Source organism: Takifugu rubripes, chromosome 12, assembly GCF_901000725.2.
Source record: "Takifugu rubripes chromosome 12, fTakRub1.2, whole genome shotgun sequence".
Lineage (NCBI taxonomy): Eukaryota > Metazoa > Chordata > Actinopteri > Tetraodontiformes > Tetraodontidae > Takifugu > Takifugu rubripes.
This window is the reverse complement of record NC_042296.1, coordinates 1,876,424-1,890,538: the sequence shown is the minus strand read 5'-3', so window position 1 is coordinate 1,890,538 and position 14,115 is coordinate 1,876,424. Positions and strand designations below refer to the sequence as shown.

The following is a 14,115-nucleotide window of genomic DNA, read 5'->3' as shown; positions in this document are numbered from 1 at the left end:
TAAAGATCAACTGGTACTTTTGTTTTTTAGCTGTTGATGTGAAGGAACGTTACCTCTTTTAACCGCAGCACCCCTTCTGTATGTCTGTTATTTCATGTAGTTTTCAATACAACACTGCCAATCAAAGATTTGAACACACCATGATTTATATTTTAAATTCTTCAATATTTTTTATCGTTTGCTGCATATTCCCATATACCTTGCTTCATAATTGGGATTTCTTCAGTAAATTTCTAGACTGTAGAAATTAGTGAACAAACATCGAATGAGTAGGCGCATCCAAATTTTGACTGTCCGTGTATACAAAAGGGAATATTTAAATCTACCAATGTCGTCCCTTTCCATTTTCATTTGTGCACAGTGCTTTTGACTACGACACAGAGAACATGAACTCGGAGGATATCTACAGCTCACTCAAAGGCGTCACTGAGGCAATCCAGAACTTCAGCTTTCGTAGTCAGGAGGACATGAATGAACCGGTCCAAAGGCGGGACGGAGAGGAGGTTGGTATGATAGTATTTAGGCTCTCGATATATTTGTTTATCGCCCCGTTTTTGAGCAATGTTCAGTTAGTTCTTCTCAAAAGAAGCTACTAATAGTGAAGGCACTCTGTATTTGGCCACATTGTCTGAGTAAGGATCAAGGAACTGCAGCCTCTACTTGTCTCTTGCTAGAATTCGAAGTTTAAATGTCGTACTGACAACCCAAGACCCCAGTTAAGGGACAGGGTGTGCCGGAATGCAGAGGTGTGACCTCCTGACATTTTCCTCCTGGACAGCATTTGAAATCTAACCGGCCCTCAGGTCATCAACCTGCCAGCGTACACCTGACTCGTCGCGTCACCTCATACGGTGGCACGAAGGGGTCCATAAACAACGCTGCTGCGTTTGTCTGTGTCCTCACAAGAGTGTTTTAAATAGACGTCGATGTAAACCCGCTTTGACCAAAACCTGAAATACCCTGTTATGATTCAGATTAAAAACACTTGGATAATTAAAGCTGCCGTCATTTGCAGACATTTGCAGACACATTTCTGTTGAGCTCTACTACGTTTTCAGTATGTCATCACCTACCCTGTGTGCATAACAGCTGTGCTAATATTAGCGTGGAATAATGAGACACGGTGAAATTGCATCTATGCAGGGGGACAGCGGGACAGATGGCAGAGGGTCAGACGTGATGGACGGAGGCCGCATGGCTCTGGACAACAAAACATCCCTCCTCAACACCCCGCTGCTCTCCTCCAGCCCACGAGGAGCCCGCGAGCATTTCTCAGACTCTCCCTTTAAACACAGCCGCAAAGACACCAGCATGGACGATTCAGAGCAGTTCACCGACGGTACACTCGTAGAGCAACCTGAACACATTGGTTTAATCAAACTGGATAAAGTTGTGGTTGAGATTCGGTGTCTACTTTAACAGACAGCGGTCTGGACCAGTCGGAGCTGGTGGCCGAGCTTCTGAAAGAGCTGTCCAACCACAACGAGCGCATCGAGGAGAGGAAGGCGGCTCTGTGCGAGCTGCTCAAGTTGATCCGTGAAAACACCCTGCAGGTGTGGGACGAACATTTCAAAACCATCCTGCTGCTTCTGCTGGAAACGATGGGCGACCGAGAGGTAAACGCACTCTTCCTGTGGAATTGCTGCCAAAACGGGCCCTTTTTTTTTTTTTTTTACCTTAACCGTTTTAATTCTCCCAGCATGTCATTCGAACACTGGCCCTGCGGGTGCTGAGGGAGATTCTCAACAAGCAACCCTGGAGGTTCAAGAACTACGCAGAGCTCACCATCATGAAGGCCCTGGAGGCTCATAAAGACCCCCATAAGGAGGTATGCAACTATTCACACACTCATAAAGCCATTGATTATAATACCAAGACATTACCCAACATGCCTGTTTCCAAAGGTGGTACGAGCAGCAGAGGAGACGGCGGCCATGTTGGCGTTGTCCATCAGTCCAGACCAGTGTATCAAGGTGCTGTGTCCCATCATCCAGTCAGCGGACTACCCTATCAATCTAGCCGCCATGAAGATGCAGACCAAAGTGGTGGAGAGAGTTCCCCGTGACAGCCTGATCAACCTGCTGCCGGAAATCGTGCCAGGACTCATTCAGGCAAGACAATGAGACGTCATATGTTTGACATGGCTTTGAAAGTTCAGGGTCGTTTTTGGTGTCAAAGTATCTGTTTCAATGGCGTTTTAATGTGTTAACTATGGGTTTGACAGGGCTACGACAACTCTGAGAGCAGCGTCCGGAAGGCCTGCGTCTTCTGTTTGGTGGCTATTTACACGGTGATCGGAGAGGATCTCAAACCGCACCTCAGCCAGCTCTCAAGCAGCAAGGTGAGCCGGAGCATTTAGTCCAATTGGTTAATTAAGCTTTTATTTACCTTCCAGAAACATCAATCCCACCTCTACTCTATTTATGTGGTTTTCTCTAGCTGAAGCTGCTGAATCTCTACATCAAGCGTGCCCAGTCTGGCTCCAGCGGCAGCGAGCCCCCATCGGAGGGCCTATAGGAGGAACGGTGCCCTCCCTCCAGACATCCACAGCACTGCAATTCTGCCCGCCAGACACAGAAAACACCCTTGATCTCGCATCCACACATCCCAAACTCCTTCACAGGAGCCAACTCTTTCCATTGAGACATACAGTCTGCTTGCACTCACACATTAAGGTACACACAGCGCTCATAGATTTTCCCGTCTCTTTGCAAGATGGCAGTCATGAAGATCAGGGAGCTGTCGGACTCCCGATCACCCCTGATGGTCCATTCCACCCAGACGTAATCGAACAGTTACATACTCCACCCACTCATTAGTCACTCAAGGATGAAGATACTGCATCAAAGTCCGTCCTCTGCAGCTTTTATTTCCAAAAAAACCCCTTAAATAACACTCCAGTTATATCCCAACGTCAAGGGGAAAGGATGCAATTGCATGTTTTTCATTTTTGAAAGGTTGACAGAACAAACAAACGGTGCCACATTGTGTCTTTCTTTACAGTGAGAACGTGGGGCCAGGTAGACGGGAATGTACATTTCCATTTGTGTCATTTTGGCTTTATTTTCCACTGCGGCAGTTTTTATGGTCTGGAGTTCTCTCGCTCTTCCTCTTTCAGAAAGGTGCTGATTTGCCTAAGAGGTACGATGGAGCAACAATGTCAGCATTAACAGAAGTCATGGGTCACACCAGCCAGTACCTAATGCAGTAAATAGGCAGATTCCAAAGTATAGGAGGCACTGTGCTTGGCTATGCATGAGAAAATTTTAAAAAAGTAACTTTTTATTGGGGTTGTAGTGACATCCAGGAGAGTGTGACTGAAGTTTTTAAATTATGTGAACGTCGGAACCTTTCAGAAAAATTCACAAGGCACGATTTCTCCAAACTCCTCTTGGATCCATTCAGTTCCGGAAGAAATTGTGAGCACGAAGTGGCTATTATCACTTAGTGGATATGTATCTAAATATGAAGATAAAAAGGTATATCCAGTAATGGTGTCATTTAGGAGAGTCCCCTGCCAGGGTACATCTGCACCAATCCTCTCTTTCTTCTCTCTCTCTCTCTCTCTCTCTCTGTTGCGTGCTGTAGTCTCTCATTTTCTCTACTGAGAAATTTGTAGAAATGTATTATTTACAGTTCTAAAACCTGTCATCCTTTTTTCTTCATTGTCTTTCTTTCCCTCTTCTGACATTCTAGTTTTCACCGTTGTGTTCCTCTGTGCATTTACAAAGCTGTGCTTACAATAAAAATCCAAGTTGTACAGATCACAATAAGCACCGCGTCTGAATTTTGCTGTAGAAAAAGTGAAATCATTGGTCTCCTCAAATGATCCCAAATGTGATGTGAGTTGGGAAAAAACGATGAAGGCGTCAGGGCTTTCCGGAGTTGGTGCCGTCAATCATTGTTTTTAATAAGTTAAACCCAACACAATAGCACGTAGACATTCTGTGCTGCACCAACGCCTTGAGTTAAAGGTTATTGAGAAAAAAAAAACATTTTGGTTAAAAAAGAAAAGGTCAGACGAAGAACCGGACCTCCGTCTGACAGCCCCAATCATCCATGTGCGCTGTTCCCGCGCCTCATCGAGGGTCCAACCATTGGTTAATCATTAACCAAAGAGTGTGTAAACTACACCCGTGTGTAAACTACACCCAAATTACCGCTCAGAGGGCCTTCCTTCCACTTGGGACACGTTATATTAATTTAGCAGCTGTCGGCGACGATGTTCTGTCAGTCTTGTCCTGCAAACTTCACACGCGACAGCATCGCTCTGCGCGGGACGAATCTCTCCCAAACCTCATCCTTTCACCGCGTAACGGTGTCTCCCGTGCGTGTTCGTCGCGTCTGCACGCCGTTTCTCCAGGTTATTTTGTTTTGTCAATTATTATAGTTTCTGAGACAACGTCGGTTGGACACAATGACGAAATCCCGGAGGCTTCTGATTGGCTGGTGTGGCTGCGCGAGCCACAAAGGGCCAGCTGTGATTGGCCAGGCGTCGCCCTGGCACCCTTCCTGGGGCTGGCGGTGGCAGCCCACAGGCTTCGCTGACCGACCCACTGTATACTGAGGGAGCCATGTTGATGCCCGGATTTCTGTGAGCTGTGGTAGTTTAAGGAGCGCGGTTCGAGGACCGGAATCTTCAGCGGTGATACTGCCGCCGCCATGAGAACGGTGGACCGGGTCGGGATGGTAGAGGGAACGCCAGAGGAGATCGCTTAGAACTCGAAGCAAGTCAAGTTGATGCTAGTTAGCGCGATAGCTAGGTGGCAACAGCTGTGTGGACGCTTTGTGAGATGCGGCGTACGTACTTGCACCAAATAATATTTTAAGCTTGCACAACTACGCGCGTTAACACCAGCTTCCTTGCTCCTTCCGACCAGCGTGCTTGGAGACATAGCGGACCGCTCATCTGCGTACATCTACGCTTACATAAGTGGCATTTGTAGAGCTAGCTAATTGTTAGCTAACGCTAACATGCAGGAAATCACATCGCATGTTCAATCACGACTTGCTGGCTGAGTGGAATAACCCTCCCTGACTTTCAGGCAGTCTACAGACTGTGGAGCACTTCATTGTGTGATTGAGGAAAGCATACTTGTGGAAATGTGGCGAACCATTCAGTGTCGGAAGGATACCAATTCGCCTGCCCAGCTTGCCAAGGAGAGGCTAGCAGGCTAACAGCATAACTTGACTCTCACGGTGTCACCCAGAAGCTGTAGAGCCCACTTCCTGGCTAAGCGACCTCTCGTACCTGAATCAAACTGGCGGCCCTCCAAGTGGAAGCCGAGGATAAGGAGCTGGGGGCGATGGCTTGGGTTCTGAAGATGGACGATGCCACCATAGAGTCAGGGCTGGTGCACGACTTCGATGCCAGCCTGTCCGGTATCGGACAGGAGCTTGGTGCTGGAGCCTACAGCATGAGGTTAGAAGATGTCTACAGCTTCTTCACATCAGCTGTAGCTCGGAGGGATCCTTCCCGTGTGTTTATTCCGTTGGGTACCGAGCCAGATGACTTTGCATTGTTTGCTGATTTTGCAAAAGGCTGCAACCATTTCTCACACACGAAGTATCGCAAGTAAGATAAAAACAGGGGAGTCTGCAAAACAGCCTTTTTTGTCAACATTTGAACTGGAAAAAACATTGTCTAACATCAAAAGCGTTTTCTCATTCCATTAATGGAAAAAGGTTTAATCTCAAGCTCACCCCAATACCACTGGCTGGTGGTGCTACATAAATGTGTGTTCTGCACCGAGCCTCGCAAGGTGATAGTATTTGTTGAACGTGCACGTGTCTTATCAGCAGCCTCCTCTGCCATCTGCTCAGAGCTTGCACTTATCTGAACGTGACGTATATGTGAACAACTCTTCCACATTTATGAGCTTGGCAACCATCCCTTGAAAGTTGCTTTTAGGGACCAAATTAAACAGCGGTGACGTGAGCGGTAACCTGCTCACTTTGGGGTCGGGCTGAGTTTTTCAGGGCAAGGCTGGTGTCAGCAGCCGGCAGGAACAGAATGTCTCAGTATGTGTCACTGGAACCAGCCTCTCGGATTTCAGGAAGCTTGTAGCTCGCTGGGCAGGAGATCTGTGGGTTCTGTCTGGGTCTTCACTTGTTAGAGTAAACACGTCAGACAACGAGGGAGCGAATGACTCTCCGAATGAATCTCTTCTGCTGCGATGAGGAAGATGTTTCTGGAATATTGTGACGTTTTCGTGTCACTTTAGCTCCATCTTTTTTTTTCTTTTTCTTTTTACAGACAGACATATTTACTGGTTTATCATGATGAGTTGAAGATGGAGAGATCAACAATGGCTGCTGAGTCTGCCAAGACTTGGAGCTGTTCAGGCTATATCTGGATTCTGCAGCTCATTTTTTTTCTCAAGCATACCTAATGAGAGCCATTTGGTTGAAGGACAGTCCCCATCGCTTATTCTAATATAAACCGTCTTCGGTGATCATTCTTGTCTTGAAAAAGCCAAATATGGGTCCTTTTAAAAATGTAGATAACTCCTTCAACCCTGATAAGAATAGCAGGTGAGAACATTATTGCAAAGTTCAAAGATGGGTTTGTTTTTAAGGACATGAGCCTTGTGAATGAGCTCATGGGTTTCTGCCTCACACGCCGGCGTAAACTTTGCTCCAAATAGAGGTTCTTGTGTTTTCTGCGTGTTGATTTGTCTGTTTTCTGTCCTCTTTGGTCTCTCTCAGCGACGTGTTGGCTCTGCCAATCTTTAAGCAGGAGAAAACCAGTCTTCCTCCTGAACACGAGACCAAAAACCCCCCATTCCAGTATGTGCTGTGCGCTGCCACATCGCCCGCCGTCAAGCTGCATGACGAGACGCTCACATATCTGAACCAAGGTGAGGCGATGTGGGTGCACGCACGATTGATTTGATTGTGCTTTTAAATCGAAACCCAACATTACACACCTGAAGCTTTTGGCTTTCCGTATCTGTCGCCTCAGACGACCACGTCCCTCTCAATCTTGCAAATCTTCCCCCTCGCCCCCATTTTTCCCTTCAGGCCAGTCTTACGAGGTGCGAATGTTGGACAACAGGAAGCCCGGGGAGTTACCAGAGCTCAACAACAAGATGGTGAAGGTCAGACCTGAGGACACGTGGACAGAAAACCTTGTTTTCATGTCAGAGCCACTTTACAGCTAACTGTGCACGTGTTTATTTGTGTAGAGCACAGTCAGGGTGGTGTTCCATGACCGCAGGCTGCAATATACAGAGCACCAGCAGCTGGAGGGCTGGAAGTGGAATCGTCCTGGTGACCGTCTCCTTGACATCGGTAATGGGGCATGGCACAAGATTCTTCCCATTCCTTTAATTATGTGTGGGGGGGAAAAACAAGTGTAATAATGAAAACAAGGCAGTCAGATGTGTTTCACAAGTCAGGCATTAAATTATCTTTTTAACAGTTGCAAAGTGCACTTGCATGAATGAATTCAGTTAGTTGATTAACTGAATGTGCAGCAGACTACGAGAGTAAAACATCAGAAAATCTCATTTGAAATACACAAAAATGCAAGGATTTAGTGCATTTCAAATGGTTTTTTTGGTCAAATGTCTGTGATTAAGGTTCAGATTGGTGTGCTGAGGTGTTTTGTCTGTTTTTATCCTTAAAAAGAAGAAGCTTTTGATGGATAATCTAGCCACAATAATTCCTCGTTCTGGTGTCAGTGCTCTGTTGATAGTCACATTCTCTGCAGAGAGCAACACACACACGTGCTCTAGAGTTGTCCCTCCTGCATTCTTCGTGAATGCCTCTCTGCGAGAAGGCAAACAGAACTAAAACACAAGCTGGATTTCCCTCGGATTTATAGCCCACCCTGCTGATTGTAGCAAGTTTGAAATGTTCCTGCACGTATTTTACTGTAATGAGCGTGTGGGGTGTGTGTGTGGGACAGATATCCCCATGTCAGTGGGCATTGTGGAGCCAAAGACTCATCCCTCCCAGCTCAACGCAGCGGAGTTCCTGTGGGACATGAAGAAAAGAACTTCTGTTTTTGTGCAGGTATTCCACACAAGCTCTCTTTGTGTCGCTCCTGCAGGACACAGAAACAATAGTACTCGCCTCCACAATCATTTACTGCTGTCTAAACTGCTCCAGGTGCACTGCATCAGCACAGAGTTCACCCCCAGGAAGCACGGTGGAGAGAAGGGCGTTCCCTTCAGGATCCAGATTGACACCTTCGCCCTGGGAGACACTGTAGAGTACACGGAGCACCTCCACTCTGCCTCCTGCCAAATCAAAGTCTTTAAGGTGCACCCTTATTCCCTCATGAGTGGAGCTCGGTGGTGTTTTCCACCCTTTGCTTAGCCTGAATGTGACGGTTACAACTCCCCTCCCTCGTCCCTGTTCAGCCAAAAGGGGCAGATCGTAAGCAAAAGACGGACCGAGAGAAGATGGAGAAGCGCACAGCCCAAGAGAAGGAAAAGTACCAGCCTTCCTACGATACCACTATCCTTTCAGAGGTCGGTGTGAGGCGAAATCCAAATCTCAATGGTGACATTTCTTTGAATCCAAGGTTAATTCCAGTGGAATTGGCTCCTTTTCAGGCATATAACTTCAACACATAAGTGAGAACAGGGAAAATTATTTTGGCATTTTTACTTGATATTTCCACTTCATCATCATTGTCGTTTTCATAAGTCCTAACAGGAGTTTTTGTCCCCCCCCCACCCTAAACCAAATGTTCATTTAATCTGTTTTGGCACTCTAGTTGTGTAGAATCTAATACCAATCAGTTTATTTATTTTATTTTTTCCCAGCTATATTTCTGGCTTTGACCATTTCCCCCAAAATAGAGCTTTTTAAACTGCATTTTGGCAACTGACCACAGGCCATTAATAAAGGTTTTACAGCAGTCTGTTCCTCAGAGCGGCTTTTGAGATGAGAGAGCGCTTGGCAGAACATTTAGAAAGATTTTCCTCTGAATCGTTTTTTTAGGAAATCCTTAACAAGCTTATTTGTGAAACACGGCGCTAAAACTGTAGAGAAACTGGGCGCTCTTCCAACGTGACGTCTGTCGATCTTTCTCTTGACTGCGAATCGCCTCATCTTTTCTGCACAGACAAGACTTGAACCCATCATAGAGGACGCGGGCGACCACGAACTGAAGAAGTCCAGCAAGCGGACTCTTCCTGCTGACTGCGGGGACTCGCTGGCCAAGAGAGGCAGTGTAAGCAGCTCCCAACACACCATCCACAGACTGCCTTCCAAAAGCAGGGAATGGAACACTTTCATGGCTCAAGCGCTTTAAGCGTGTCCCCTTTTTTATAACTGTTTTTCAATTATTGCTCCGGTTCATTAGTCAGCTTAAGTTTTAATCTTAGAATTTTCTTACTATTCAGTTGCATCTCTTCTCAGTGCTCCCCGTGGCCCGACAAAGCCTACGTCAGCACCAACCAGGCAGCTACTCCCTCCTTCTCCTCCACACCGCTTTCCACCTACACGGCCTCCTCAGTACCAGACAGGTATGAATGCGTGGGTGTGTGTAGCCTGTTCACTGGGCTGGTGGCTCGGTCTCACCTCTCCGTCATCATCCTTTCCTCCCGTAGTGACTCGTCCTCACCCAATCACCAAGCGGACCCTGGGAGCCTCGGCGCTTCTGAGGTGAGGCTGTTGCCTTGGTTGACGAGCCTGCAGTTTGAGCCGCGCCGTCTTCTGACGCCTGTTTCTGTCGTATTGTGCAGCAACTGAGCCCCACCGCCTCCATACAGGACACGCAAAAGTGGCTGCTGAAAAATCGCTTCAACTCCTACGCACGACTCTTTTCTAATTTCTCAGGTACACACGTTGATCATGCACTGGAGTGGAAACAGGCTGTTGGGAGCAACACTGACTTCTTAAATTCATTATCAGGTTCTGATTTATTGAAGTTGACCCGGGAGGATGTGGTCCAGATTTGTGGGCCAGCTGATGGGATCAGACTATTCAATGCACTTAAATCCAGGTGGGTGTGGGTGTGTGTGTCTGCATGTCTGTGTCAAGATGACATCATTTTAATGTTTGATATCTGTGTGTGCAGGTCAGTGCGTCCCAGATTGACAGTGTACGTCTGTCAGGAGAGTCCTGCGGATGAGAGACAGGGTTCCACTGAAAACGGAGAAAACAGCATTTCCCCTGGTTTACATGGTAAAAATGCCCCTTTCGAACCCCCTGGGCTTATGCTTGTGTCCTGTTTACGACTGCCTTTCATTTCTTTGCAGTGTATCACGCGCTGTATCTGGAGGAGCCCACGGCTGCAGAACTGATCCGCAAGATCGCATGTGTGTGCGGCCTTCCACTAGGAACAATCAACCAGGTGTACCGACAGGGTCCTATGGGCATTCTCATCCTTCTTAGTGATCAGGTATATGTGCACAAACACTTGAACATGGCGAAATTTAAATTTATGTCCAAATATTGTAAAAGATGTTTTTACTTCCTTTTTCGCACATTGTCTCCATCTAGTGGTGGATGTCGTGTATGTACAACGACTGTAGATGACTATAGATTGTAGAATGACTAGATTTTCACAAGACCACATTTTGTTTGGAGCCTCTAGGTTATTTAACTAGTGTGAAGCGTACGTAGTCTGCTCAACCAGTCATTTAAAAGATTTTGATAGATAGCTCTATTGTCACTGAGAAATGAATATTTCTGACTTTCTTTCCCCAGATGGTTTATAACTTTCCAGATGAGAGCAGTTTCCTGATCAGCACCGTCAAAGGTCAGCTCTTAATGCTGGTATTGTCTTGCAACATAATTGACCTGTAAAATCTCTTGGTAAACATGCGGTAGATGAGGATTAATGGGCTGTTTTTGCTTCATCAGATGAACTGGGTGAAGGACTCCATCTAATCCTGAAGTAGAGAGAAGGACAGATGGCATCACATATTCTCCTCCCTCTCTTTTGGAGCTGAAGACTCCCTCCGTCCGTCTCTGCCTGCCTCCACTCCTTCCTTGTCCTCCCTCCTGTTCCCTCTAAACCCTCCCTCATTGGAAAGCAGACAGACTGCACTATAGCCATGTAAATGTTAGAATCTGACATGGGTGTGTCAACTGTTTCATATTGAAAACACTATTAATGGAGGACAAAGAGGAGATGAGGGGAGAGTTGGTAGTGTATGTATTTTGATTTTCACGTGTTTCTTTTTTATGTCGTTTCTATGGGGGAGGCTCCCAGAGAGCGGAGGAGGGTTCGACACGTTGGTCGACAGGAGGAGAAAGTTTTTCAGTTGCTCGTTGCCCTCCTTACTCAACATGCACAAGTACTTGGCCAGTATTGGATAGCCTGCATTTCAGAACAGCATGCAGTCTCAACATACTAACTTGTTTCAGGAGAAACTCTGCTTATCTAACATTCTCGACGTTTGTCTTAAATCATTGATCAGCTGAGTTGGCCAAGAAGTCTTGGCTACATTTGGTGATTGTTTTTTTTTTTTTTTTTTAATGCTGGCACCATCTTTTATCCGTAGGGGGTGTTGAAAAAGCTGATTTTGGTCATTTCACACATCCAACTTTTCTTCTGACCCAACATCCCACTGAGCTCAGCTAACACAGCCTGTTTAGACTGTGCTTTTATCATTTTATTTAATTGCTTATTTATGGATCTGCCATTTCTCTCACTGGAATGGGACTGATTCTTTTTTGTTTGTTTGTTTTCTGGTGCCATATTAGCTGTCGACCCTGTTCCTTTGACACTGCCTCTCACCACATCTTTGGCTCGTGTGTGTTTTACGCTGGTTTTGAAACACTGGTTTGGTGAAGTGAGGTTACAGGAAGAAACCTTTTCAAACTGTTTGTTTCTGGTGCGGTCATGCCTACACTCAATCCCATAATATGGACCAAGCAGCTTTAAGATTACTAGGCGCTTTTGAGGAAATGTCAGACAACATTTGTAGAGCCGATCCGATGGCAGTTTAGTTTGAACCTTGTTTGTGTGCTGCAGGAAATGCAACAGAGCAAAATAAGACCATTTCAGGATTTGAAGGACACTCCGTTTAGTGAGGCTAAAGACTTATTGACAAGCCTGATGTTAAGTTTAAACATATTTTTGAATGGCCATAAAGTCTTTCTTTAGCCAGTCCAGATATCCATGGCAACCCATAACCAGGTCAGGAGGAGGTTTTATTGGGAGTTTCAGATTGAAATCAGCTATTAACACTGCTGCCTGGTAATTGTTGCCCCATCTGAGGTCTGAGATTTCAATAAGAGGAATTCAACTCGGAGAACGACAATTATTAGCCTGAAATATGAACACGATTCATCCAACATCAAGTCTTAACTATTTTTAAACATCTCTAATAGAACTGGTTACTCTTTGGTTCTCACTGGCTGGAAACTCTTACTGCAGCCAACATGTTTACGGACATGTGTCAAATTAACCTTGAGTTATTTTTTTTCAATAGCCATGCATATTTCGTAATGGTGACACACCTGGGGCATTTAGAAGCCCCGCCGTGTGGTGACATTTCTTGTCTTTAAGTAGCCCCTTAAGTCTTTGCTTTTATATTCTGTGATCATCTGGATGATGGATGTGGCACAAAATGCCAATGCTAGGTTAGCTAGGTAATAGGTTCTGTCACATCGTCTCATCCAGACAGATTTTTTTTGCTCTTTCTGCTTTTATGACCTGAATGTGACAACCTGCCCCAGATTTGGCCTGCAGAATTGTTTTAACTTGCGATAATAGTTCCAATAGTCTTATTCTATCAACTCCAACATCATGGCAGCTCCACATTTGTCTTCAAAAACTTTTTAGTTAACTTTAACTGGCCCAACCTTGCAGTTTGTTGGACATTGAAGATGTTTCATTCAGTTTGCAAGCTTCCCTTTTCCTCAAAAGTCAGTAGTTGTCAGGGTTTTGTTTTTTTTTCAACATTTCTTGTTTGTTTTCCTGTTGATAACATGAATCTGTTTAGCTTCCTTTTTAGTCAAGAGCATGTGTGAGATGGAGAAAGAAGGGAGAAGAGGATTTCACTTCGCTGAGTTTAATTCCTCCCTTTTCCAGACTTTAGCAATACAAGTCTGCACTGAAAAATGTAAAAGAAAAAACACAAAAAAAACCCTGAGCTCAGCTCGTAGTACCACAACCACAGTCAGTCCTCCCAGTCAGTACATTAAAACAAAAACTGTGTTTTCGTCTCACCAGAGCCAGGACTGTAGCTCTCGTGGTGTTTACATGAATTAAAACATGTAGTACTAACAGTGCAGTCGGGATACTAAGACAGCCTGAGCCTGTCATCTGTGTGTGAGTGTGAGCAGCAGAGGTAACCACTGTTTTTGTGCAGCCTAATGTCGATGGCGATGCTTCTCATGTGCACAGTATCATATGCTGGAGATGTACACAACCACATGTGCTGGGAATAAATGATTTCATAACTTTTCTTCAGCTGTTCTGCTTTTTCGTTTGAGAATGACTGGTGCGGTCCGGAAATTAGTGTGCAAGAGGTGGTTTAGTCTGATGATCAGACCAACAACAAAACTTCTCTTCACGAAGGAGATTTAGAAGTATCCTTGTGATTATTAAGGTTGAATTAGCTATTTGAGCCAGAGGAATTCTGTACAGTATGGAAAGGTAATTATCTAAAATAAGTTGTCTGTAACACAAATTACCTTTACAGTTTTCAAATTTAAAAAAAAAAAAGACTGAAATGTCTGATCACATTTTGTAGACAGTGTACGTTGTGTTTGTTTTATATGAATATATTGTCTAAGGTTTGCATTTAAAAGGGGGAATAGTTTTATTTTCGGCTGAACTGATTGATATATGATTCCTATAGATCTATCTATTAGAAATCACTTCTTTTGCTCACACCTAACATACAGTATATGATTGATGCAGCTTCTGGGCGCCTTTATAAAAAGCCCTACAAGTGCCAGCAGCGCCCTCTACTGGTGCAGATAGAAATGCAGTTGCTACGCCGCCTGGGGAATGTCAGGACGGAGGCGAACCCAGGAGCAGGATGGAGGGGGGTCAGGGGTGATTTGACCCTTGAACTTCCAAGTATCCAGTTGTGTTGATCATAAAGCAACCTTATATGTAAACTCTACTACCACGTCACTACACCCTACTCAGCATCCTGTACTTCCGGTATCTACTCTTCAGTGTCCTGCCCAACC

At 45.3% G+C, this 14,115-nt stretch overlaps 2 protein-coding genes across 39 annotated transcripts in view; both read left to right on the top strand.

The window, feature by feature from the left end:
* clasp2 (cytoplasmic linker associated protein 2) overlaps positions 1–3,773 on the top strand; it is a 34,688-nt gene extending 30,915 nt beyond the window's left edge. For all 35 annotated transcript variants that reach the window (XM_029845325.1, XM_029845321.1, XM_029845320.1 and 32 more), the window contains 7 exons: positions 362–503; positions 1,144–1,339; positions 1,423–1,616; positions 1,700–1,828; positions 1,905–2,111; positions 2,225–2,341; positions 2,440–3,773. In XM_029845325.1, the coding sequence (XP_029701185.1) occupies positions 362–503; positions 1,144–1,339; positions 1,423–1,616; positions 1,700–1,828; positions 1,905–2,111; positions 2,225–2,341; positions 2,440–2,517 (1,063 nt within the window). In that variant the 3' untranslated portion in view covers positions 2,518–3,773. The remainder of the gene's footprint in view (positions 1–361; positions 504–1,143; positions 1,340–1,422; positions 1,617–1,699; positions 1,829–1,904; positions 2,112–2,224; positions 2,342–2,439) is intronic.
* A 750-nt stretch (positions 3,774–4,523) lies between these two features.
* ubp1 (upstream binding protein 1) lies at positions 4,524–13,380 on the top strand. 4 transcript variants are annotated; one of them, XM_029845338.1, is made up of 17 exons: positions 4,525–4,727; positions 5,211–5,422; positions 6,709–6,860; positions 7,024–7,100; positions 7,188–7,293; positions 7,913–8,019; positions 8,116–8,268; positions 8,370–8,480; positions 9,080–9,187; positions 9,376–9,482; positions 9,567–9,621; positions 9,702–9,795; positions 9,871–9,961; positions 10,037–10,143; positions 10,218–10,360; positions 10,669–10,720; positions 10,825–13,380. In XM_029845338.1, exons 2-17 carry the CDS (start codon positions 5,307–5,309, stop codon positions 10,860–10,862), a joined length of 1,617 nt encoding a protein of 538 aa, XP_029701198.1. In that variant the 5' UTR covers positions 4,525–4,727; positions 5,211–5,306; the 3' UTR covers positions 10,863–13,380. The 4 variants fall into 4 exon arrangements, with proteins under 4 accessions (XP_029701199.1, XP_029701198.1, XP_003968884.1 ...); XM_029845339.1 differs by lacking the exon at positions 5,211–5,422 and having other exon boundaries at positions 4,524–4,800; XM_003968835.3 differs by having other exon boundaries at positions 4,525–5,422.
* Positions 13,381–14,115: the final 735 nt, after the last annotated feature.

Excerpts from the sequence above, each read along its gene's own strand:
- ubp1 (XM_029845338.1), top strand. The coding sequence starts at position 5,307 with ATGGCTTGGGTTCTGAAGATGGACGATGCCACCATAGAGTCAGGGCTG. Across the intron at positions 8,269-8,369 it reads GCCAAATCAAAGTCTTTAAG|CCAAAAGGGGCAGATCGTAA; the intron begins GTGCACCCTTAT and ends GTCCCTGTTCAG. Across the intron at positions 9,483-9,566 it reads GCCTCCTCAGTACCAGACAG|TGACTCGTCCTCACCCAATC; the intron begins GTATGAATGCGT and ends TTCCTCCCGTAG.